At 37.9% G+C, this 25,586-nt stretch overlaps 1 protein-coding gene across 1 annotated transcript; it reads left to right on the top strand.

The window, feature by feature from the left end:
• Window positions 1-15,043: 15,043 nt before the first annotated feature.
• Window positions 15,044-24,584, top strand: LOC140171186 (uncharacterized). The gene is given in 6 exon segments (XM_072194386.1): window positions 15,044-15,265; window positions 18,744-18,924; window positions 18,926-19,334; window positions 20,270-20,396; window positions 21,682-21,864; window positions 23,264-24,584. Coding segments are annotated over 5 exon segments (2,043 nt in total). The 5' UTR covers window positions 15,044-15,265; window positions 18,744-18,757; the 3' UTR covers window positions 24,421-24,584.
• The last annotated feature ends 1,002 nt before the right edge of the window (window positions 24,585-25,586 follow it).

Below are 25,586 nucleotides of genomic sequence, written 5' to 3'. Positions count from 1 at the left end.
ACAGATGTTCGCACAATATGTTATCAGAAAACCATAACGAAAAAACACGTGTGTTAATCGTCCTTTTGAATTCCAACGATGGCGCCACTGTAAAACAGACAGAATACGACGTACCCATATATGGCAAAGCTTGGAATCATAGTACATGCGAATCCCAAACTCCTATGTGAGGCATGACGAGTATAGCCGATCCAATATACCATCCTGGCCACAAAGAACATGATGACAAAGAGAGGCACTAACTTCAAATTTTCCAGCTTAACGTAAGACGCGAAAGCGAACAATCCAGGAACCTGAATAAGAGTTTGTTCGATGGTGTTAGCCAAGACTCGAACGTGAACTGCGATTATAGGGGGATTGAACTGTTCAGGTTTTCTTGGATCCCCAGCGATGCATGAAAAATTACATTGTTGTACCATCGCAAAATACAGTTCATTTTCTATAAGTAACCTTTTAATGGAACACCTTGTACATAGTGTTGAAAATGTACCCTATTTGACCAGGTAAATAACGTTGCTTTTTTTTAAAGACAGTTCTTGTTCTTGGTTGAGTCAACACAGTTTATAACAATGTATAAATAACCTTTTGACATCAGGAACCGCGTTGGGTTTCAATTTCCTGATTTTAGATATACTTTTGCTCCCAGCTCTGAACACAGGCAAACCATACTGTTATTAGTATTTTTGCGACTTTAAGATGAGTTTTACTATCATGTTATTTCAGTGGATGATAGCCAGCTTGCTGCTGTTTCTTCATCAACCCAAATACTTGGCTTGCTTTGAGACTATAGAACAAGATTCAATCACTGTTCTACCTACAGAGTCAGTAAAAATTCTTCCTACGGAGCGACCATCATGTACCTACCCAAAAGGAAGTATTGTTTGTAAAACATGGAACCAAACCAATGTGGATTGTGCTTGGAGAGACTTGACTTGCATCCCACATTTACCACACACTGCATCAGTCGAGCTCCTTGACCTTTAACAGAATCTTATCAGTGTTTTGCCAGACCATTCATTCAGTGAGTTCCATAACCTTCTTAGCTTGTACCTGGGGTACAATTCCATATCTTTTATTGGAAGCTATACCTTCAGTGGACTTGGTAAACTAAAGGTTCTTGACTTGATTTCCAACCCCCTGAAGACTGTTTCTGGTTCTCCATTCCAAGATCTTGTTTTTTTTGAAAAGTCTTGAATTTACTTATGTAGGTACAAATGCTTTTGGAAATGCATCATTTGCTGGACTCAAACATCTGGAGAAATTGGGACTGGATCTTGCTGATCTAACCGTAGACTTTATCGGGAATGCCTCACACAAACTTTCATCCCTGGTTTCGCTAACTATTTATGGAACAGGTTATCATGTAAAGCTTGGATGTCATCCTTCTGATTGGGTGGGATTCGCCAAACTGAAATATCTTGACTTTGGTCCTGGTATAGATGTATGCATTGATTTTTGTTCACTTCCAGCACTTCAGACTTTACAGTTAGATAGAGGTGGGTTCAGTGTTGGTGATAAATGTCCTATAACACCACCATTGAAATCTTTAAACATCTATTCAGGGTGGATATCCAACATAACTCAAGCATATAAAAATCTGAATAATCTCACAGACCTTACTCTTTATTTCGTCCCATGCTACGACATGCCATTCTGTGGAGGGGGTGGCATGCAGACATTGCAGGGGTTAAATTCTCCACTTCAAAATTTAACTCTTATTTATCTAAAGTATGCGGTTGTGCGACCATACTTCAATGACACTACATTTGAACCACTGGCCATGATGAATGCATCCTTGTATGGACTTACAATAAGAGCACAGCAATTTCATATTGAAATAGACTAGTGATAGAGAGTGCTGCAACATCGTCTGCATCCACCTTCATGGGCTTAGAAAGTTTACAAGAACTTTATTTAAATATTCAGAATATTGACATTTTTGAATCTGGTGCTTTGGATGTGTTTTATGGCATGTATGGGAAGACTTCTCTCAAAAGATTGAACCTTGCCAGTAATAATATGCAGATCAGGGACTCAGATTGGGCTGACAAGCTATGTAAGATACAATCCATTGAGTATTTAGATTTCTCACACAACCCTGACTACAGTATTATAACCTTCATGCCTTGTGAATTCCCTCACTTGCAAACACTTGTGGATGTGGAGCAACAACACCCAAAGAAGGGAAATTCTTTTTTTTCCATTTTCTTTATTTATGACCTGCAACATGGCACCAAAATTGCAGAAATTACATATCGGTGGAGTAGATGTTTCTACTGGGGCATCACCTCTAATCAGATGTCCACATCTGTTGACTCTTGATTTGTCTAAATGCAACATTCATCCTGACTTTTATCTTTTGATATGCCATGTTTGGAAGAACTATATCTAAGCGAAGTACATTTATATGATGGAAAGGTTATGGATGTGTTACACGGCCTCAATGCACCTATGCTAAGATATCTTGATCTAAGCATGGAAGAAAGAGATGAGAAGGAACCACAACGACTTCGATCGGCCAAGTTTTAATCCGCTTATCTATTGACGCATGAAAAGAAAAGCTATCAATGGTACTTACTTTCATGTATGATCCATTTACCGCGATCGATGCTTGGCGAAATCATTACTGGAAAAAAATTATAACAAACCCATCCAAGAACAAACAAACGCTACCCAGAAGTAAGATTATGGAATTTCACTGATGCTCTGAACATGTATAGTAGCTTTGTTTTGGGATCTACAGTCAAACTGTTTTCTTGATCGTGTTGTGTAGAAAATGTCCTTTAAAAAATCGAAAAGGTCATCAAAATCGGTCGTTTTTTTGCTGAGTTTCATCTTTAGCAAATAAGGTAAGATTTTGGTGATTTTTTCGATGAAAAATAGATGCAAAATGTTCTTAAATAATGTACAATGTTCCGGTTGAGTCCGGTACATGAAACCTGTTTAATTTAATAGTTTATATGTGTATAATCGTAACTAGCTAACTCGTTTCAGTGCCAAAGACTGCCAACTCTGAGAAAAAAGTCATCAAAGTTCGGGAAAATTGGGCAAAATGGAAGAAAAAGATGTAGGCCATCAATGACCGATGATCACGTCACCAGAGAAAATCCTATAGGGTGCTTGCACGGAAGGTCATTAGTTCAAATCATCCTTCAGACACGCTCCAGAAGACATGCAAATACATGGAGTACAATACCAATCACCTATTTAACGCGGGGTATTGATCAAAGTAAATCCTCATGAATAACAATGTCAATTAAATGTCGGTAAAGGGAGTGGACAAAGTGAATGCGTTCGTTGTGGTTCCTTCTTATCTCTTTCTTCCATGATCTAAGTTCTACCCAGATATCAGTTATAACCAAAGAAGATGCTACAATATTGGATAATCTAACCATGCTAACACACCTCAACTTAGGAAGTAATGCACTGACTTCTTTTGACTATATGCAGTACCTTGTCAACATTGTGACATTTGATTTGAGCAGAAATCAATTTACTTCTATTCCTAGCACATTCTTTACTGAGTCTATGAATGTACGTGTACTAAATCTATCATACAATCCATTCATATGTGACTGCAATATTGAACCCTTTAAAACCTGGATAATGACAGATACAAGCGTACATCTTCAGCACCCTGATGATCAAAATGCTAAATGCAACTATTGCTGTGTTTCGCCTGATGTGAGAAAGGGATCAAGTATAACAGAGATTGATTTTGACTGCAAGTCATATCTATGGCTCTATATCTCAATAGGCATCATCGGTGCAGTGTTTTTAATAATTGGGGGTTTCATAGTAGCACTGTATCATTGGAATATCAAGAATAGACTATTCTTGTTGTTTAATAGAAGAAGAGACCCTGTAAATTATCTAGTTAATGATGATGACCATGATGATGAGGATGAGAATGGTATCCCTAGGTACGATGCTTATGTGTCGTACTGTAATGAAGATGAAGATTGGATATGTGATGAATTGGATCCTATAATTGAAGGAGGAGAGGAACCTCTGAAGCTCTGCATCAGAGGACGGGACATCCCAGCTAACAAACCTATTTTGGAGTCTATATCATTATACATGAAACGAAGTCGTAAAGTTTTAGTTATTCTATCTCCTCGCTCTATGGAAGATCGAGGCCGTAATAAATGTAAATTTGAACTTGCCTTAGCTCATCAGAGATTACTTGAAGAAAATGAGACTGTCCTGATCCTGATCCTCCTGGAGGAGATTCCAGACAACAAGATGACACTGATGTTAAAGGTGAACCTCATTGAAAATAAAGTTATATATCAATGGAAAGCTTATGATGTCAGGATATTAAAATTATTTTTTCCGATTTTTTTGATGGCCAATAAAGCTGAAAAATTAAAAAATGATTGAATTTTGGTCTTTTTAAGGCGCCCAAAAAGCACCCAAATCAATCGTCTATGACCTTGAGAATGCTCGTGACGTAAGCTCAGGGTTCGCAGTCACGTGATCTTACTCGGAAACGTGTAAACAAGACTTGCTTCCTGTACTTTGCAAGCTGCCCGGCAAGTCTGATTTTCACAATAAAGCTTGAAATTAGAGGAATCTTCAAGTTGCTGGTTCCTTCTATATATATTAGAAATAATAGAATTATTGTCAACACATAAATTTTCCGTAAATTTTGACAAAATCAGTCATAACTGGCTGGGTATAACTGGGTAATAATTGAGTTTGAATTTCGCGCTGGGATCAATCCCATGCGCAAATGCTTGCTGCTACCGTTCATGTCATGGACTGAATAAACATGATCGAATAACAAATTAAATACTTGTTTGTTACATTCCCTATATATTCTTGATTCATTGTAAAATGTCTGATTAAAAAAATATCGTCTTGCAGTAATCCAAAAATTAATAAAAAACCGCCGATTTCATCAAATCCAGCCCATATAAAGGTTTTCATATTTAGTACATTGCGGTAATACCCCGGGTAATACGTACGTTCTTTCCACGATTGAAAGAAATAGATACTTTATTATGAAATAAATACAATTTAGACTTAGTAGACCGTTATTTGATGGAATTCTGAAATCTGAATAAAATTAAAATATTGTCGCTTGTGTCATGATTCTTTAATGATAGTACAATCAGTGTACGGTACTGAAAAAGTGAAACATTCATGTTTTATGGATTACCGAACACGATGCGTAAATTGCTGCTGAAGTGCAGGGACGGATATGCACAAACACAGCGACTCGCTTCGGTGCTTCGTCCTCTGTGTTTCATGGGGTGTTTCAGCAAATTTGATCAATCGTTCCCTTATATTTGGAACATTTACAGGAATACATTTTACTGATGAAGTAGCAATAAGTTGGAATTATCAGAATGTGAATATCAAATTGGTCATTTTGTCTGCAAGTACAGTACAGTCGCGGATACTGAACACTCGGCGTAGTGAGACTCAGTCAGTCACTGAGCTCATCCCGTATGTATCTATACGAGTTCGCCTATCATACATGACCGGATGTAAAGCTAAGAAATAATTAAAAAATCCTGTACATGTACCTTATTCTATTCCTTCATTTTCTCATTGTGATAAGTTCATCTCAACTTGGTGTGACGATCTGAACTGGTAGCACTAGCAGTTATTTTTTGTAATCTGTTTTCATTCCGGTTCTTCGGCGAATCTTCGCTCTTCGTGCTTTACTGTAATATTCCCTATGCATATCGTAGATGGCTTGGCCTATCCCAAATCACCCAGGCCAGCACTTTTCCCATTTTTAAATCCACACACTTTATTCAGGAACTTCATTCTTAATTTGATCATGATATTTCCTTCATGTTATTCTTATTTTATTGAAGATATTTTTCATGTAAAGTAAGTTGACAATGACTGAATTCGTGCATTGGCCCGATGCATGCCACAGTAATACACGGACCACGGACATTGTGTTTACAATCAAACCCGGAAGTAACTGTGTGTCCCTGGACTGACGTCATCAACGAAAGCGCCCAATTTGAACGATTTCGTTTTGTAATTTAGGGGGGGTGCCAATATCCAATCTTTGCATGGAGATTATGTCTAGCCTGGTACGCTATGCAAATAAAAAATATTCTTTTCTGCTTCCTGACATCATAAGCTTTCCATTGATATATAACTTTATTTTCAATGAGGTTCACCTTTAAGGCAATTATTCCATCGCGTGCAGTGCCTGAAATGGCCAGGTGATGAATGTAGACAGGGCATATTCTGGCAACGGCTTAGAGAGGAACTGAAAAGACGCATAATTCTAGATGGTCGCTATGAAGTTTAGCTGCACCTGAACTCCCGGGCTGAATTCCCAATTTTTAATAATGAACAGAAGAGGTGTTACAGTACATTATACATGTAGCTTAAGTTGTTCAGCAACAGGCCCGTTCAGCAACAGACGACGCACCCCCCCAAAAAAAAAATCAGGGTTGTTACGCTTTTTGGACAAAAAAGGTCCAAATTTTGGGAAGAAAGTCCACTTTTCACAAAATCACCCCATCCCCTTGGAAAAAGGTCCACTTTTTCAAAATCAGCACCCCCCATGGAATCCTGCGTACGGCCCTGTTCAGCGGTGTTGTATAAATTTAAATGAACAACTATTGGATAATTACGATGTTATCACGGAATGTTGAGAGGGGGCTTATTTCTTGTGATGTGTTTATTATAATCATCCCAACTTACGGTGTTTACTGCGCGAATGACAATTGAGAACAAAGAAGGAAGGATATAATAATGTAGTTTATTGTTATGCAAGTGAGGCTTTGAATTCCGAAGCCATGGTAGGTGATAGCAGGTCAGTGGCAAGGTAGGGGTAGTAGTTAGGTAAGGGTAGGTGCCCTGTAGTTACTTTTTTGTGTAGTAGTTATTTGTGTGTGTGGTGTTATGGCTTCAAAATATAAATGTATGCCTAGTCTGTGTGTGGGAAAGAATTGCTTTCATTGTTTGCTTATTTGAGGAAGTATGCAAGTTCGAGTTTCCTGCGAGCCAGTGTAGTAGATTCCATCGCACTTTAAAGGAGGGAAATTTACAATGAAGATGTATTGTAAACATTATAAAATTGGTTTACCACATTGCAAAACTTTGATTGGAAAGGAAACTTCAGATTAGCAGTGTGATTTTTTCACAAATTAAAAAAATGCTGAAATTCCTGTTGCTAGAATCAACTGTGATATATCTCATATTAAAGGTTCCTATATAGTTCTTAGATAATGTTGATTAACCCTAACACCCGAAGGGCTTTTTGGCGGCTGGAAGGGAAAGAAGGAAGGAATAAAGAGAGAAAACAAACAAAGAAGTTGTTTGCTCTGGGTGGAATTCGAACCCGAGCCAGCGATAGCATACCTATCACTAAGGGTGATTGCATCATCACATCCCGTGGGATGCACGCACATCCAGTGAAGTTGTTTGTAGTGTTTTGGGGTATGCAGGCCTGTTAGGGGTAGAATTTAAATTAATAAGAAACTTAGATGAAATTACACTTTTAATTATGCTAGTATCATTTTAAAGCTTAAATTCAAGTAGAGGTTCAACAGTATGTAACACTGGTTGCATAAATTCATCAGGCTCAGTAGACTCAGTAACCAAAGTTTTTGATATCTCATCCAGAAATTGCACTTACTTTGTGTACGTTTCAGCAACACTGTTGCCTTTGTCAACACTTAATGATGAGTGATTCCTATACTGGCAACTGACGCTAGATGTATCTCCAGCGTAGGTCTTGGTGTTGCCAGTTGATTTTCCATCTGGGGATTTTCTTGACCTACGCTGGAGATATATCTGTCGGTTGCCAGTAGGAATCACTAATCATCAAGTGTTAACAAAGGCAATGGTGTTGCTGAAAGGTACACACAGTAAGTGCAATTTCTGGATCAGATATCAAAAACTTTGGTTACTGAGTATGTAACACCGAATTTATAGATTTGAATTTAAAAATTTGTCAGGTGGCATGGGTGCTGCCATGGGGACTACCAAGCTGTTGGACACACAAAAGAACAACACATTTTCAGAGAATGCAGCTAATTTATTAAACAAAATGATATTTCCAATAGGGGAAACACACCATAACGTCTTGGTTAACGTTTAAAACTCTTCATCCAAACACAAAGAGTTTATATCTATTACCTCGGAATTGTCAGAGGTAGGATTCATTAATAAACAGAAAGTCCTGTACATACATACATACATTCACAAATTTCTGACTTTTGCTCACAATTTGCTACTTTTCTATTCATTTGTAAACCAAACATACTGCAGTTACTGTCCGTTTTCCTATACACAATACACAGTGCTCTCACCATTGACGCGAGACCCCTACAAATGATGTATGTTGGGAGAATGAACACTTGCCTAGTTAACATCACTGTGTGAAAAATAACCAGTCAATATTTTATTTATTCTCCAAAACTTCTAGCAAATATATTTCTCTAACATGACCTAAAATTACAGCTAGGTTAGATGTTCAGAAATGGTCGCACTTTTGTAAAATATGAGTGAGGGCAAGGCATAGCTAGCCAACTCCCCGTGTTAATTGAATGGAGATTTGACCAAAAATATTGGTATCGGACCGCTCACTTCTGAAGGATGCCACAAAAAAACGGTAAAAGCTACATTTAAATTATTCTAAATAGGTTCTAGAAAATAAAGTTTTGTAACATGTCCTAAATTTTTAGCTAATTTAGATGTTTGGAGAGGGTCGCACTTTTGTGTTTTAGGAAGGATATGTAAACGACAGATAACACCAAAAATATGAAGAAATTATTTCCAAACCGTGTTAAGTCAACAATCATTATGTTGCTCATTTTGAAGAATGCTGGTTAACAAAAAGCAGGTCTTTGTCTCATTTCGTGAACAAAAGTACACATACCATTGTTTCCTTTCGTTTCCTTTATAATCGGTTACCCAACTGAAGCTATAAATACCAGCTTTATTGCGATGTCGCACATTGAAAACAGACACTTGTTCACAACCAGAGAAGATCTGATTTAATCAGTTGAGCTGCTTCAATGAGTGTTATCTTGGTTTAATAGCTTTTAATGGGGTTTAATCCTGCAAAGGTCGAGATGAGTTCTACTGTAGACATGACTGCATCATGATAATTTAAAGTAAGTATACCAAGTAATTTGAAATCGTAACTCTACGTGATACACTTTATAGAGAGATAGCGATTCAAACAAATTCAAACCATGTCAGCTCTTTATCAATAACACCATTAATATCAATTTATCAATAAGAATATCATGGTTTACCGTATCAATTGCTTTCTTTGAATCTAGAAATATAATACCTGTAACATACCCTTAAGTTATATTATTAGAGAGATTGTGATTTCCAAACCTACGTATCGAACGCCCGTATAATCTATTCAAAATCTCGTCAAAGGAAAGTGATTTTGAACGATTGCACGGGCGTTCAATACGTACGTTTGGAAATCGTAATCTCTCTAATAATATAACTTAAGGGTGTGTTACAGGTATTATATTTCTAGATTCAAAGAAAGCAATTGATACGGTAAACCATGATATTCTTATTGATAAATTGATATTAATGGTGTTATTGATAAAGAGCTGACATGGTTTGAATTTGTTTATGTGAAATTAACTCTCTCTCATTTTCAAAATGTTAATATTGGAATCAATAAGGGTCAGTTTTAGGTATGTGTTTGTTTATTTTATCTTTGTTTACCTGATTCTGTAGATTGTAAAACTGTTCTGTATGCTGATGATACGACTTTAACATGTTTAATGTGCAAAGTTAGAGCCGAACAAGAACTTCAAAATACCTTGAAATCTTGCATCTGTAAAGTAACTTATTGGTTTTAAGCTAACTACAGACTTGACATTTAATTAATATTTAGCCCGTCCCGTGCGGTTTATGCAGGCCCCTTCCAGACCAGTCTTGGAATTTTGCAAAAAATATTCTACATTAAATGTCAAGTCTGTAACAATTATTTAGATACATTGATTTTTAGAAATTTTAGATACGTTTTAGTGCTATCGGTAAACAAGACGAATTTCAGAATGATGGAAGTATTTACCATATTTGGCCTGGAATCGAACCTTGGGGTACTCCACATATATTTGACGTAGGAATACAAAAATTATATACATATTATTATGAGTAATAATTATTATTTTTAATATTATTATTAATATTTCCTATTAAGCCATAATTTTGTGATCAATCGTGTCAAAGGTTTCTGACAAGTTTGAGAATATCCCGACAGTTGCTTCATTGTTTTCGATCAACAGTGATCAAGGACATTACATTATCACATGTCCGAGACATTAGATTAGCATGCACACACATGCTTTGTACCAATTGGAAGGAATAAGTTTAATTATTTTAATGAATTAATTCATTGATAATATTAAAAGGTTAATTATATACTAAAGTACCTACATTGTTTATAATGTGAACCATTGTTATTTATAAAGTTTCGACAAAGTCACAGATGTTCGCACAATATGTTATCAGAAAACCATAACGAAAAAACACGTGTGTTAATCGTCCTTTTGAATTCCAATGATGGCGCCACTGTAAAACAGACAGAATACGACGTATCCATATATGGCCAAGCTTGGAATCATAGTACATGCGAATCCCAAACTCCTATGTGAGGCATAACGAGTATAGCCGATCCAATATATCATCCTGGCCACAAAGAACAAGATGACAAAGAGAGGCACTAACTTCAAATTTTCCGGCTGAACGTAAGACGCGAAAGCGAACAATCCAGGAACATGAATAAGAGTTTGTTCGATGGTGTTAGCCAAGACTCGGACGTGAACTGCGATTATAGGGGGATTGAACTGTTCAGGTTTTCTTGGATCCCCAGCGATCCCCAGATTATTTCCTCTAGTTTGACCAACAATATGTACAGCGAAAATAGTAGGTAGAATTTCCATCGGTATCCACCGTAAAGTAAAAATCATTCGGTCAGTCATGTTTGGGTCATCTGGTACGGTGATAGGTACGTAGTAATAACCAATATAGAAATATGTGGACATTAGCACAAAAGCTGCCAATATTTGGGATTGAATCAAGGTTTGCCATGAGCGTATGTCCAATCTTTGCTTTTCGGATTCCATTGTAGCGTTGTCGAAAGTGCCTGAAAAATCCACGTTGTAATTTGTTGTATAACAAACTGGTCTCAGGGTATCTTCGATACAGAGATCAAGTTCTTTTTCAAATCTTTGAAAAATTGGCGACTATGAAGAGAACGCAAAAAAAAACCAGAAGAAATCAAAGTCAGAATAAGACTGGAAAATGTCGAAACACATTTGTGTATAGTATGCTTATAATACTTGTAAATATGTTTTGCCCAGTATATTCAAACAAAACCACCACTCGACATTTCCACAAACAATAAATTGACCTATTCGCCACTTGCACGGTTCCGCCATTATGCACTATATGCGGGAGAGCCTCGAACTGGCAGCATACATGAAAGGAAGAATTACGTAACCTTACACAGAATGTTATATGACTGGTTCAATTCCCATTCATGTATGCTGCCAGTTCGAGGCTCTCCCCGCACATAGTGCATAATGGCGGAACCGTGCAAGTGGCGAATATTGATACGATCAACTGCATGTTTTGCCCCGGGATGCTCTGACACGAAGTTGTGCAAAAAAGGTTAGTGTATTTAATTGGGAAATATACTTTGCACATAAAATGCAACTGGCATGGAAATCACTGTGCACACGGCCAAACAAAAGAAAAAAAAAGAAAAAATGTTTTTCTGGGGTCAATATGAGTGCTGATGTGAGAGGTATTTTGATTAAAAGAAATAAATTTGACCTTTTCAAGTTCACGGATTTGGGTTCCTTATTGTTCAGAAACTACAGGGTGTCCCAAAAGTATTTACCATTTGAACCGTCATATCTTCCACAAGAATTTGCTGAGGGGAAATCAAAATATTTTGTAAAGTGTAAATTCACACGGTATATGACTACCAAACACCTAAAATGCAATATACCAATACTGGTAAGAAAAAATGTATGCTCGTTGAGAATTGTGAAATTGAATTTTAAACCGCTACATTATTCGCTTTTCACCTTTAAGTTCCTTACTGGTAAAAATTTCGACGAAAAAATATCTTATTCTGTTGATAATGATAGGTTGAAATCATTTCTTCATAGAATGTTCAATATAACAATGGGTATGCAAATAGCACTTTCACCGTTGGACCTGGTCATATAGTGATGATGAAGCACCAACTGATGATCAAGTTGATATCAGAAAGAGATGCAGCCAAGAAGACATACTTACTAATTGTTAGAACTCGTCGTGTCAAAGAAGTTTGGAGAAGGCTCAGCACCCAGCTCAACGAGTCATACAGGGCTGACGAACTTGCCTCTATACACAGGCAGATGGAAGACCTGCAAGTAGCAAATGAAAATGGCAATTATAACGCCACGTGGAAAATAATCCATGGCATCTCGGGAAGAAGAAGAGATCAAATTCCAAAGTGAAGAAGAGAGATAGGACAGTCCCCTCAAGTAACAAAGAACTACTTCCTGGGTGGAAAGACTACTTCTGTGCTTTGCTGAACAATGACAATGGACCACCAATATCTGATCTCAGCCCACCGATCAGGACTTACCTATTTGTGCTGATCCCCTACCCTTTCAATCAAAGAAAAAACAAAGCTGCTGGACTGGACTGTGTGATTACCACTGAAGCACTCCAGGGTGGTGATGAAGCTAGACATCATCTATAAATTCTGCGTAGAAGATTTTACAAAGCTTACACCGCCGGATCAGTGGATTACCAATGTTATTGACCCTTGTAAACAGTTGCTGTGCCTCTGACTCCAAGTTTATTTGCAACTCTCCTCAGAGTGCCCAGCTTCTGTCCTGCTCTGGATGAAACGTCTCTCGGTCAGCTTGCAGTCGATTATGACTCCCAGAATCTCCACTGAGCTCCTCCTTCTCAGCCAGTTTTTGGTACCTTACATTTCGATGACTCGAAGATAACCTTCCATCTGCAGGTCTGCCCAGATCCTCATTTCCTCCAGGTATATGTTCAGGCTAGCGCTAACAGTAACAGTTTGCAGCTTCACGGTTGTCTCTAGATGTAATCTGACAAAGCAAGGTGGAATCAGCTGCGTAGAGGTATAGTTGGTTATCACACTCACCACACAGGTCACCAATTAAGTCAGAGGACAAAAGTGGTCCTAATATTGACCCCTGGGGAACTGGTGCATTGTTGCAGGAAGTAGTACTTGATGACTGGCCAGATAAGACAACTTTGATGGAATGATCTGTCAGGTAGCTCCTAATCCAGGTGAGCAGTTTGCCGGATACTCCTTTGCCGCGAGTTTCGAGCAAATGTCATTATTCCAAACCTTGCCACATGCTCCTTTGATGTCCAGGACAATCAGGAACACTTCGTTGCCTCTGTCCAGGGAGTTGTAGAGGTAGAGTTGGTTATCACACTCACCACACAGGTCATCAATTAAGTCAGAGGACAAAAGTGGTCCTAATATTGACCCCTGGGGAACTGGTGCATTGATGCAGTAGTACTTGATGACTGGCCAGATAAGACAACTTTGATGGAATGATCTGTCTGTTAGCTCCAAATCCAGGTGAGCAGTTTGTCGGATACTCCTTTGCCGCGAGTTTCGAGCAAATGTCATTATTCCAAACCTTGCCACATGCTCCTTTGATGTCCAGGGCAATCAGGGACACTTCGTTGCCTCTGTCCAGGGAGTTGTAGAGGTAGAGTTGATTATCACACTCACCACACAGGTCATCAATTAAGTCAGAGGACAAAAGTGGTCCCAATATTGACCCCTGGGGAACGCGGAAAAAGCAGTTTTGCTAAAAAGAGAAAAAATGAAATAAAAAAGCTTAAAAAAGCGAAATCAATAATAAAAAAAAAAGAATTTTAAATTAACTAAATATTAAAATTCAACATAATAAAGTGAAATAAAGATCACTAAACTATCATTTCACGGGTTTTGAGTGTGTGGGGGGGGTGTGATGTGAAAATTTTATTATCGCAAAATTTACAAAGCGGAGAAATGCGGAATTTGACATTTAGGCTATAAAGCGGAAAACATTGGGCTTTACCCACAGAGCCTAAGTTTATATAAGGCTCTGTGGCTTTATGTACCTTAAGGGATGGGGTATGAACGTTTGGACAGTATTTATTGTGGGACATTAGAGCACATCGTCGGACATATCGAATTGCATTCTGAATACGAAGAATATCCTTCTGATATAAAATAATTTTGATTTTTTGAAATTCGCAATGTAATACACATCATGACAAATGATTAAAAATTTATATTTTTTGATATCATGATATTACTTAAAGTGTATGTAGGTGGGATGAAAAGCCGACGATCAATTGAAAATTTTGAGCTTTCGTATTGAAGATATGGATTTGTTTTCCCAAAACACCAAAAAAATTAGGTCTTTTGGGGAAAAAATCCATATCTCCAATATGAAAGCTCAAAATGTTCAATTAATCGTCGGCTTTTCCTCCCAGCTACATACACTTTAAGACTCATTAGGTTTATAAAATTTACTTCGAGGACTGTTTATCAAAAATGTGAAAAATATCAAATTTTAACTAGGCTTGTCATAAAATTTGTATTAGGCCCTATATCGTGAATTTCAAAAATGAAATTATTTGATATCAGAAAGACATTCTTTGTATTCAGAATGCAATTCGATGTGCTCTCATGTAGGCCTACCACAAAAGATAGGCCTACTGTCGAAACGCTCAAAACAGATCCCTTAAATGTGTGACAAAATTGTGCCCCCCCCGGGGCCGGCCAGCCAAAAAAAAAATACTGTATAGCGCCACCTATTTGAAATGAAAGACGTTGTTTTTATCAGGAAATTTTTTTTTTTTATTTGTTTGAGAAAAAATTCCACTTTCATGATTTATACACACTGAACTGCATATTTTGATATTTTTTTATATCATGTGTAGTTTTTCTAAAGTAACGTAACTGAATTTAACAAAAATATTAGCAGATGAGTTACAATATTTATAATTATTATTCAAAACACAAATTGTCAATATGGAAACATTGAATTGTTTCAGCTGATGTAATTGGTGTTTGGTGGTGTTGTGTGAGATTTCACCACCAAACACAAACAAAAAGAACCAGAAAACAGGGTTTGCATTGGTTCAGCTTTTAGTAATTTTGATTAGATGGGTCATCTTTCTAACGATGAATGTAAATACTGAGTTTTAACATATTGATTTACCATATAACCATCGAAGTGCTGAGGTTCTACAGTACGAGGTAAGCCTAAATAAATTAACCAGTCCATGCTAAAATATGCTAAACAAAAAAAAACATCACATGCATGCATGATGATGATGCAGACTGCCTTACTATAGAAAAAATATTAAATTTGTGAACATCGTGGAACATTCAACTACGCTTGTTACTCCGCGACTAATCATGCTAAACTACACGCGCGTACAACATTGTACAACGCTACTCTACATGCTCTACGCGTCCATATTAGCGAGGCTATCTGCGTACAACTGCATACTACGCACAGCAGTGTTAGGCATGTTCACAAAATTTTCAAGTAGGATATTTCACATGGAAATTATTTTGTTTAAAAAGGTGATTATTTAACTTAAAAAATGAGGGGTCAACCATGTCTGTAGGTCAAAAATTAGCGAAGTTATGGGCAAATGTCTGTTTTTAAAAAAAAACATGTAAGGCCAAATAAAAAAATAAACATGTTTCACGCCCCTCCGCTTCCTTTTTGAGGTTTCCTCAAATATCTTTTTATTTTTTGAAATTTAGTTATAACTTTTCAAAAAATATGTCTAGGAAGTTGGGATGCTTTCTATAGCCTTGTTAAGATACCAGACACATTTTAGGAAGGTTTTGTGATCATTAGAGGGGGTGTAACTCTCAGAACAACAAATAAAAAGGGCCTCCTCCTTTTTCCAGGCATTATTGTATACGCCAAAACAGCTCTAAGTATGGGTATTTACGCCAATTTTGCGATAAAAAATAGAAAATAAAAAGCCCCCTCGATCTTCCTCCTTTTTTTTGAAAACCGGACGTGAAACATGTTTTATTTTTTACTTGGCCTAATGCATCATTTTTCACCACGGCGATCCATTTTACACAAAGGCGATTTTATTTTATGAAATCTAACTTTCACTGCATGCTGACTTCTGTATCAAGGATAAAGTACTGCACATTTTAGACTACGTCGTCAAGTTTCTGGTGTCCAAATTTCAAATTTTTGTATTTCCCTTTTTGGATTGAATGTCGCCCTCTATAATAAGGAATGTGGACATGTCTAGCAGTGTTCGATTTACCACCTGCATACCTGCACCAGTGCATGTAACATTCCCTCTGTGCATGCAGCTTTTCACTACCTGCCTGCACGCGTGCATGTACGATTTTAGCGCTAGCGATATGACAAGGCAATATACAAAAGTAAACAAGCAGTCAGTCTGATTTGGAAAAACCCAATCTATTTTTAGCGCAATATCCTGACTTCATTAGAAGGGCTCGCGCAAATCGCACAATTGACAATTCCCGATACCCCTATCACGTGAGAACTGTCACTTTTTTTCATTGACTTCCCTAGTCTCCTACACAGCCAGTTTGCGTCGGTCTGATACTTGTCGATCCTAACGAACATTCGAGATAGCCACATACAGTCTGGTCCGAGACTATGACTTCCCTTAGAGGGCTAGCGTAATGTGACGTCATCCACCAATTCCGCACATGTAGAAGCTGTCATTTTCATTTCATTGAAAAAAAAAAGAACCGAATTTAAACCGTGGGAAATATTTGTTTACGTCACGGAAAATAATCATAATAATGTCCAGCAAAAAGGAAATAGCTCAAAAAACACTTGCATCATTCTGGAAATCGTGCACCTCGTCGGCAACTAGTTCTAGAACAGTAAATTGATATTGGATGCCACAGCATCCAGTGTTTTGGCTAAGAATTCGGCGAGTGATCGGCATAAAAATGACAATGACAGTGGAGCCGGGAATATTATTACAAGCTTAACTGACAATGATCGTGATTCAATGTGATTTTATGTTTGCTTTAATTTTGGTGCATGCACACTTTTTGCTGTGCATGTAGAAATTTTGGGCTACATGCACCAGTGCAGGTAGGAAAAAATTTGTAAATCGGACACTGACGCACAGCCACGCAAAGAGTATGTTCCACGATGTACACGAATTTGATAATTTTTCTATAGCCTGTATCACGTTTCAGCGAACGTCTCTAGTACATACCTGTTTTTAATGACGTTGCAACAATGTTTCTATTGTCAGCAATTAACACCTTGCATTCATAATTTTGAGTTTGTATGGAGCACGTTCGTACACATTATAAATAAGTGAAATCAGAATATCCTGAAAGGAATTTATTTAGGTAACGAATTGAACGACACTGACCTCGCAGCAGCTAATGTTTTCATGTCAACATGGCGAATGAATGACGTCATTAGACATTTTTAGCCTACGTTTCGTATCCTACTATCGGATCGTTGAAACAAGAAAACCTCATTCCCCGGCCTCATTCACGAGCACTTTCCTACACCACCAGTTGAAATAAAACTCAAAACATCCCGTGTTATTCCTCAAAACTACATGTACCTTCAATAATAAAAAAATTGAAATCCTAGTAGAAATCCGTTATCGAAAATTGTTTGATATAAAACGTCAACAAAAGTAATTTTTCTGAAGATTAGATACCACGTGTCAAAATGGCGGCTCGCAGTCGCATCCCCTGCTTTGTACGTGTTTAACCAGGTCACGGTCTGTCTACGTGACGAATAGTCGGGGTCAGAGGACAGCGCAACCTGTCTGCTGCCATGCCGTAATATATGCACCAGTCACCTTTTTGTACCGTGCATGACAATATTTGTATGTGATTCGGCCTATGAATTTTTGTGAACGGAATGGTAAATATAAACAAGCTAGCTCAAAAAAAAGTTATAGGCCTTAAATTATTTGTTATTCAAGATTGGAAACCAGATAAATACTGAGCTACTTAAAAAAAAATGGTCATTTTTTGTTTTTTCAAAGATGGATAAAATTTAACATTTTAATTACTTTTGCTTCTATTGAACAGCTAGCAATGCATACTAATTCAATGTGTCCCTGCCTGTTCAATAGAAGCAAAAGTTTATAACTTTGAATTTTAAAAAATGCATTGTTTTTAGCAAGTAATTTAATGGTGGGCTTATTTATAACTTCTTTTTCAGATTTTTTTTTTTTGGATTTTCGGGTACCCGGATTCCCGCCCGAAAATTCAATCGGGTATCCGAGTACATAATTACCCATTAGTTAAGAAGCCCTAGCATCAGTGTACATTTTGAGCACATTCTCGCCAAATTCTCCTGCAAGAATCCAAATGGATTTGTGCACAGTGCACACTGTCACATATTTCTAGGCCTGGGGCACATCAACAATAATATGGTACCGGTGCGTGAATAACAGTCCAAACAGAAAATCATCAGATCAGCCAGCACTCATCCTAGTAAGGCTAATGATCCATTTCTGACATTACCAATAATGTGTAATAAACCAACTTTTTTTTCAAACAAAATTTTTATGTTATCAACTACAATTACTACATGTACATGTAGTATTAGCTAACCAACAAAACTTCCATGTCATGAAAAAACAATGAAATGTATAAAAACAAATGGGCCAAAGGAACCTCTGGTTAATTACTCTACAATGTACATTTAACTCATATTTTTCCTATTGATTTGTTCCAGGTTTATAAACTTTTATGTGTACAATGGCTGAGAAACATGATTCCATTCCGTCCAACCAAGATCAAAGTTTCATCGTTGGATCACGCTTCTGTGACCTACGACCTCTAGGCTTCGGTGGTGGCGGCACTGTATTCTCTGCTGTCGACAGCGAAAAGTGCGACAAAAGCGTGGCTATAAAAAAATATCCTCAGTGACCAGAAGCGATGTCAGTTGGCATTAAGAGAAGTTCGTATCTTGCGCAAGCTTCAACATGAAAACATTGTGAAAATTTACGACATTCTACATCCGGATGCAGACGAAGCTCACCTCAAAGAAGACAACGATGAATCAATAAACTCCAATTCCTTATATCTGGTACAAGAACTACTAGACACTGATTTGCACCATGTTATAGACAGTGGTATCCTATCTAAAGAACACACTAGACTCTTCATGTATCAGTTGCTGCGAGGTCTTGCATATTTGCATAGTTCCAATGTTTTACACAGGGACTTGAAACCTGACAATCTGTTGATCAACTTGGAAGATTTAGTGCTCAAGATTGGTGACTTTGGCATGGCAAGGATACTGGATCCTGACTATTGTCATAAGGTGAACATAAAGAGATTAGAGATGAACATTTTGGCAAAAATTGAAAGAATATCCTTCAGGAGTAGGTTGATGAGTTAGCATTAGGATATGGTTATAATTTGGTTCACCAAGTTGTAGTGATGTCAATGCTTTTTGTGCCGACAAACCGTCCCTGTACGCATGTGTGTACACTCAGAACGTTAAACTTTATGCGCGATTCAATACTGCGGTGAGCGAAATACTGTGGTGAGCGTACATCACTACCGAACTTGATCTGGATGAGGTGAACCAAATTATAGGGCTAGGGTTTGTATTTAGAAATAGGATTGATATTAGAATTTAAGTGTTTTTGGGTTAAGGATTAAGATTTTGGGAGAGGATTTAAGATACGGTTAAGGATAATTATAATTCACGAGAAAAATGAAGAAACTTGGCATGACCAATTGCATACCTGAGTGGAAGAAGGGCCCAACTCCATCAACACTCTTTTTGAGATATTAACAAAAAACACAATATTTGGAAAAGTTTTAAGAGACAGACTGTTTTCATCTTGAGGGACTTTTAGTACTGGTACATAAACATACATTATAACATGTATGTGAAATAAATGATGTTGCAATGGAAACGGTACAGGTCTTTTAAGATAATTATGATAAACTCATTTTTGTAAAATGGAGTTGGGCCCTTCCACTCAGGTATTCAATTATAAACCAAACGAAGTATACATAGGATTATGGTTTTTAGAGTTAATGTTAGGGTGTGAAGGGCATTCTTACTTGCAGTAATATGGAGTGACTAAACATAATTTTATGTCATAAACAAAATCAAAGTTTGTGGTAAAAACATGGAATAATCATCAACAATTCACTATTTATCTTACCCTTTTGTTTGTGCTTTATGATATGTTTACAAAAATGCATAATTATATTTATGAAACATGTGAAATGCATTTACAGGGTAATCTAACTCAGAATGTTGGCATAAGACGGTATCGTTCACCAGAGTTGATGCTACATCCATCCAACTATACCAAAGCAATAGATGTGTGGGCTGCTGGCTGTGTTTTTGCTGAAATGCTTTTAGGTAAGAGGGGGGTACAACATGTGACCCAGCATGAGGCTGAATGAGGGAAAGGATAATTTGAGATACTTTGATCATGGTATTTTAGGGACGCACCACACACCGACACCGCCTGGCTAATAATTATTTGGTGCAGAAGGGACACTAAAATGAATACACGGGATCGATACACGTGAATTGCTATGCACGATTTTGATATCAGGCGAAAATCTTCTGATACCGGGTTAGAAAATGATGAGTTTCTCCCGGCATGAGTTTTTTCTCAAGAAACCAGATTTGGTCTCATAAACTTGGAAATACGTGTTGAACAGATATGATAGTCGCTAGAATGCGCTTTGAAAATTGGCTGTGCGCTTTGAACTCAAAATTTGACCATTTTATATTGCGTTGGTCCTGTTATGGACTACAGCGTGCAGCGTGTAGTACAGCTGCACTCACTGTAGGCAGTATAAAAGTCGATGACCATTGACCTCAATGGGGTATACAAGCTTAATCACGCACAACCAAGATCGATTACCCGGCTATTGTGAGTAGCCTTAGTTATGTCCCTCGACTAATTATTAGTTTAAAAGAGCTTTAAAGGTTTGAACCAAATGGCTAATCGTGGCTGTGGATTTAACCTACCATGGCGATTCCTGCCATGAAGATATAGGGTCGAAGACACTGTGCACCATTTGATTCTCAGGGGGGCATGGGAGTTTTGGTCAGGCAGAATTATTTTTTTCACCGCCCTCAGCTGCAACCTTTTTTTCACCGCCTTTTAGAGATTTTTTTTTTTTTTTGGTCAATTGTAATGTATACCTTTATACAGAGTTAATTGGGTAATTTTTTTGCACATCAGCGAGGCTAATTTTTTTTTTATAATCTCACAAGTGGGCCAGTTTTTTCATCTCACTAGTGGGCAAAGTTTTTTTCCCAAAAACTCCCATACTACCCTGGAAATCAAATGGTGCACCCCTTATATAAGCTAGTGAACATTTTGATCAGAATTTCAAAATCAATGTTATACAACATTCTTGTCACAGTCATGGCTGACTCAGCACATCAAGTTATGGCCATTTGAAGTTTCAATTTCTTGGGATGCAGAGGAACTGAGTACATCCACATAGACAGTGTTTCTAGAAACAAAATAGCATAAGAAAGCATTAAAAGTAATGACCACGGGTGCAGGTGTGAAGGCAAGTATGCACCTGGATTGTAAAACTCCATATAGTCACAACTGTTTCATTCCTTGTGAAATTGTCCCTATTTTACTCTATTGCTTTTTTTAACACTGTGCCTTTTGCAGGTAAACCCCTATTCCCCTCAGACCATGACTTGGAACACATGATGCTAATTCTAGAGTTTATACCACTTCAAGAGGCAGATCTCCATGATATCTTGAGTTCCTTGCCAAGTAAGATGCTGAAGAACTACAAGGGAACACCAAGACGCCCTCTTTGCCAGATCATCCCGGATGCTGATCCATTTGGTAAGCTTGTATTGAATTAGCAAGGAGCAGAATTGCTGTAATTTGGCTCTTGATCTTGACTTTGGGATGACTCCAAAATCCAATCACTGGTCGACCACCAGCACCCTGGCAGAGTCAGCGGCTTAACCATGTTAACAGCGTTCTGTTCTGAACAATAAGAACCAAGCCAAAGGGAGTCAGTTCTTTCAGGGAGCAGGTGGTTGGGTTGTGAAGCCATTTCATAGCAGCTGAGACATGAGCCAGAACCCTTTGGGCTTTGCCTCGCACCTCGGTATAAATAAGCTCCAATCACAGATTCTAGTTCCTTCTAGAATCTGTGCTTCAACTCTAATGCTAGTTTACTAGTGTTTCTTGGTATTTCCCAGTATTTCCAACTTGGCTAATATTATCTTTGTAGTATTTTGCTGGTTAATACCAAATTTTCCACTTGATATTTGCTGCAGTGGGGTGTGTGTCACTAACTTGTATGACACAGCGCAAGTCTTAAAATCAATTGTAATTATGATATATCGTAACTACCATTTCACTAAGAAGTAAGAGGGATTTGTAACAGGAACACACCATCAAGTTATGATGAGTAAAGAGTCGTTGCAGATTTGTGGCTGGATACATGGGCACAACGTCTGAACTGGTCCTATAGCACTATCGGTGCCCCGATATGTACCGATTGCTCTTTCTATCGTACCCTGATCATTCGCAGTGTTTTTGTTTTTTTATTTGAATGAAAATGATAACAATATGCAAATTTGCAAATGTTAATTATTATGCTTGATACAATTTATTACATCACCAGGGTAATAGGGTATGATGGAAATAGTCATCGGTACCTATAAACCGGGCACCGACATGACTGATGGCACTATAGGACCAAATTTGACTTGGTGCTTTACACTACAATGTGTTAAGTTTATTGAAACACACCTTCGGTATGTACTGGCCAACCCAGGGTTGTAGCTACAGTGGGCGGTGGTGGGCGGCAGAGCCCACCACTCACTTTTGGAGCCCAGCACTCAGCTGCAATTTTGGTATTAGAGCCCACTGCTCAAGAGTCCAAAATTGCACAATTTTGCTGAATTAGTCAAGAATTTGATCAATTTTGACAACAAATTTCCAAATATGCAAGATTGTCATCAAATGCCACCCAGCACTAAAAATGTTGCAGCTACAACTCTGGGCCAACCCTTACAGAAGTCACTTTTGACTGGACTTTCATGACTTAATTGCACGTCTAGCAAGGAAACTATAGTTTTCCTTTTCCATATTGTTGTGATAAAATGAACCTTGTTTAATAAATATTCTGTTCTTTAAATCTGTTCAATGTATGTATTTTTTTCAGTGATGCAGACATTATACTGGTTAATAACATGCACTTGTATTCTCATTTTATTATGTATTACAGCCATTGATTTGTTAGAAGCCATGTTGGCCTTCAACCCCAGTCAACGCATCACTGCAGAAGATGCCATCCAACATCCATACCTCAAAGTCTATTCCTGTACCTTAGATGAACCACTTCATGACGACCCATTTCATATAGAGAGCGAAGTAGACAACCTGTCTCCTCCAACTCTAAGAAGGATGATATTCAACGAAAGTCAGGCAAGGTCGCAAAATGTTGATCATAGTCTGAGTGACAACATCAGTATTGAAGAAATGGAAGAGTCGGACGACTACAGGCTGAAATTAGAACTTCTAGGAATTTCCCTCAGAGACAACTCTGATTTAGACTCGGATGAAGAAGAAAAATTGGATTTTGCCAATTTTGAGAAAGATTATGACAATGCCACAGAGAAAAGTGAGAGCGAGACTAGTGAGAAGTCTGACGAAGATTTGAAGGAACTGAAGTTGTCTTTGTGGGAACAGCAAGAATTGAATTCAAGGCGATCAAGTAAAGAACAGCTCAATGAACTAGACGCAGAACAAGAAAAGGGCGTTATTGAATCCGATTCTGAAGGTAGTGAGAAATCAGAAGCTGAAGAAGCAGAAAAATCTGAAAAACATACTTCAAACATAGAATTAGTTCAAGAGAAGAATGCAACAACGGAGGTCGAAGGTCGATCACCAAGTCCGAAAGAGAAAATGGACAAGAATGAAGCTTTAAAGCGACAATGCTGCCAATATGACGGTAATAATAAATTAGACAATTGTGACAATGATGGTTTTGTCGATGCATCGGAAAAAGCTGCAGATGATAAATTTGAGAAAGAAAAGTCAGAAAAACAGTTGCCTGAAGATGACGCTGAAAAATCCGACTCGGAAAGCGTTCAAAAAGAGCTGCAAGATAAGAACACACATTCTGATGATGATGACACCACAACCACCTCAGAGATAAGCAATAAACTTAGCTACTCAGACTCCGAAAAGACTTTAGAGGATTGCCTCACAGCCAGGGGTACCGGACACTACTCAGGTACAATCCTCAGTGGAAATAATCAAACTGGAGATATCAATCTCACCAAAGGTTTACCCCTACTAACTTCATCACAAACTCTGGACCAGATACAAGTGCCAAATTCAAAAATGTTACTTCATTGTCTGTACCAGGGTCAAGTTTAACCTCAGAAGCAATTCAGGGCACGTCAAATAGCAATATAGGTGAGATGCTGCATGTAGAGATACCTAACCCATCCTTGGTGCCTATGTCAAGCTTGTCACCCAAGTCACCTCTCCAGGCTGTAGCTGCCCATCATAGTCCTCGACCTAGAGAGAAGAGTGTCAGACCTAAGAAGCATGACTGGTTTTATAGGTATAAGAGTGGTCATTCTTAACACAAGGAGGTAACCCGTATGGGTATTATAGGTTTAATAGGCACATAGATAGGTATGTCTTGTATAGTAGATAACAGCGACTACCTGGAGCATATAAAGGTAAAAGTGTATTATCAAATCAGTGACTTGTACACTAGACTATGACCAGGGTGTAAGCTAACCACCTGTCATTTTGGACAGGCAGTTTGGTCTAGGACGGGCAAAATTAATGCCTGTGACTTATGTGACACGATCTGGTCCATGGGGGCTCAAGGAGGCATTTTTGAAAATTGAGTTACTGTAATTATTACATTATACATACAATAGGTTATCATTTACTGAAAACAGCAAAGGTCTAGCATACTTGGTTCTAAATTTACGAAGTTTTTTGATGCCTATTTTCTTATGTATTTTATTGTTTTTTTAATCCATATTTTTACCTTTAAATCTCAGTTTCAAATTTGCCGCCTTTGGCCCCCATGGACCAGATTATGTCACATATATGCTAAATTCTAAAAATAATGCTTGAATAAGATTTGTGAACCAAAGACCAGTCAAACAAATCAAGACTATAGTTGGTTTCTTTAAACTTCCGTGGTCGGGGTACGCGCTGGTGAATTGCGATCGCGTAAAAGTGACAAGGTCGCCTACTATGCGCCGAACAGACAACCAATGGGTCAACCGACTTGTTGTCAAGTTCGTTGATCAGCCAATCAGCGTGATTGCTTATTTTTTCTGTGTGTACGCTCGTAGACGCTTGGCGCACAGCTCGGACCACGGAAGTTTAAAAAAATTAACTTTATAGCTATTTGAACTGATTGAATCACCAGAAGGGGCAGGGCTCTGGTTTTTGTTTTCAGGGTCAGATGTTGGACAGGCAGTTTGGTGAAAATGACTGACACTTGTCAAATCCTAGCTAAGACCCCTGACTATGACATTGTAATGTGTGTAAAGCCAAGGGCATTGGACATTTCA

This window comes from Amphiura filiformis, chromosome 15 (assembly GCF_039555335.1).
Source record: "Amphiura filiformis chromosome 15, Afil_fr2py, whole genome shotgun sequence".
Taxonomy (NCBI): domain Eukaryota; kingdom Metazoa; phylum Echinodermata; class Ophiuroidea; order Amphilepidida; family Amphiuridae; genus Amphiura; species Amphiura filiformis.
Note: the sequence above shows the minus strand (reverse complement) of the source record. Positions and strands in the feature narration are given on the sequence as shown.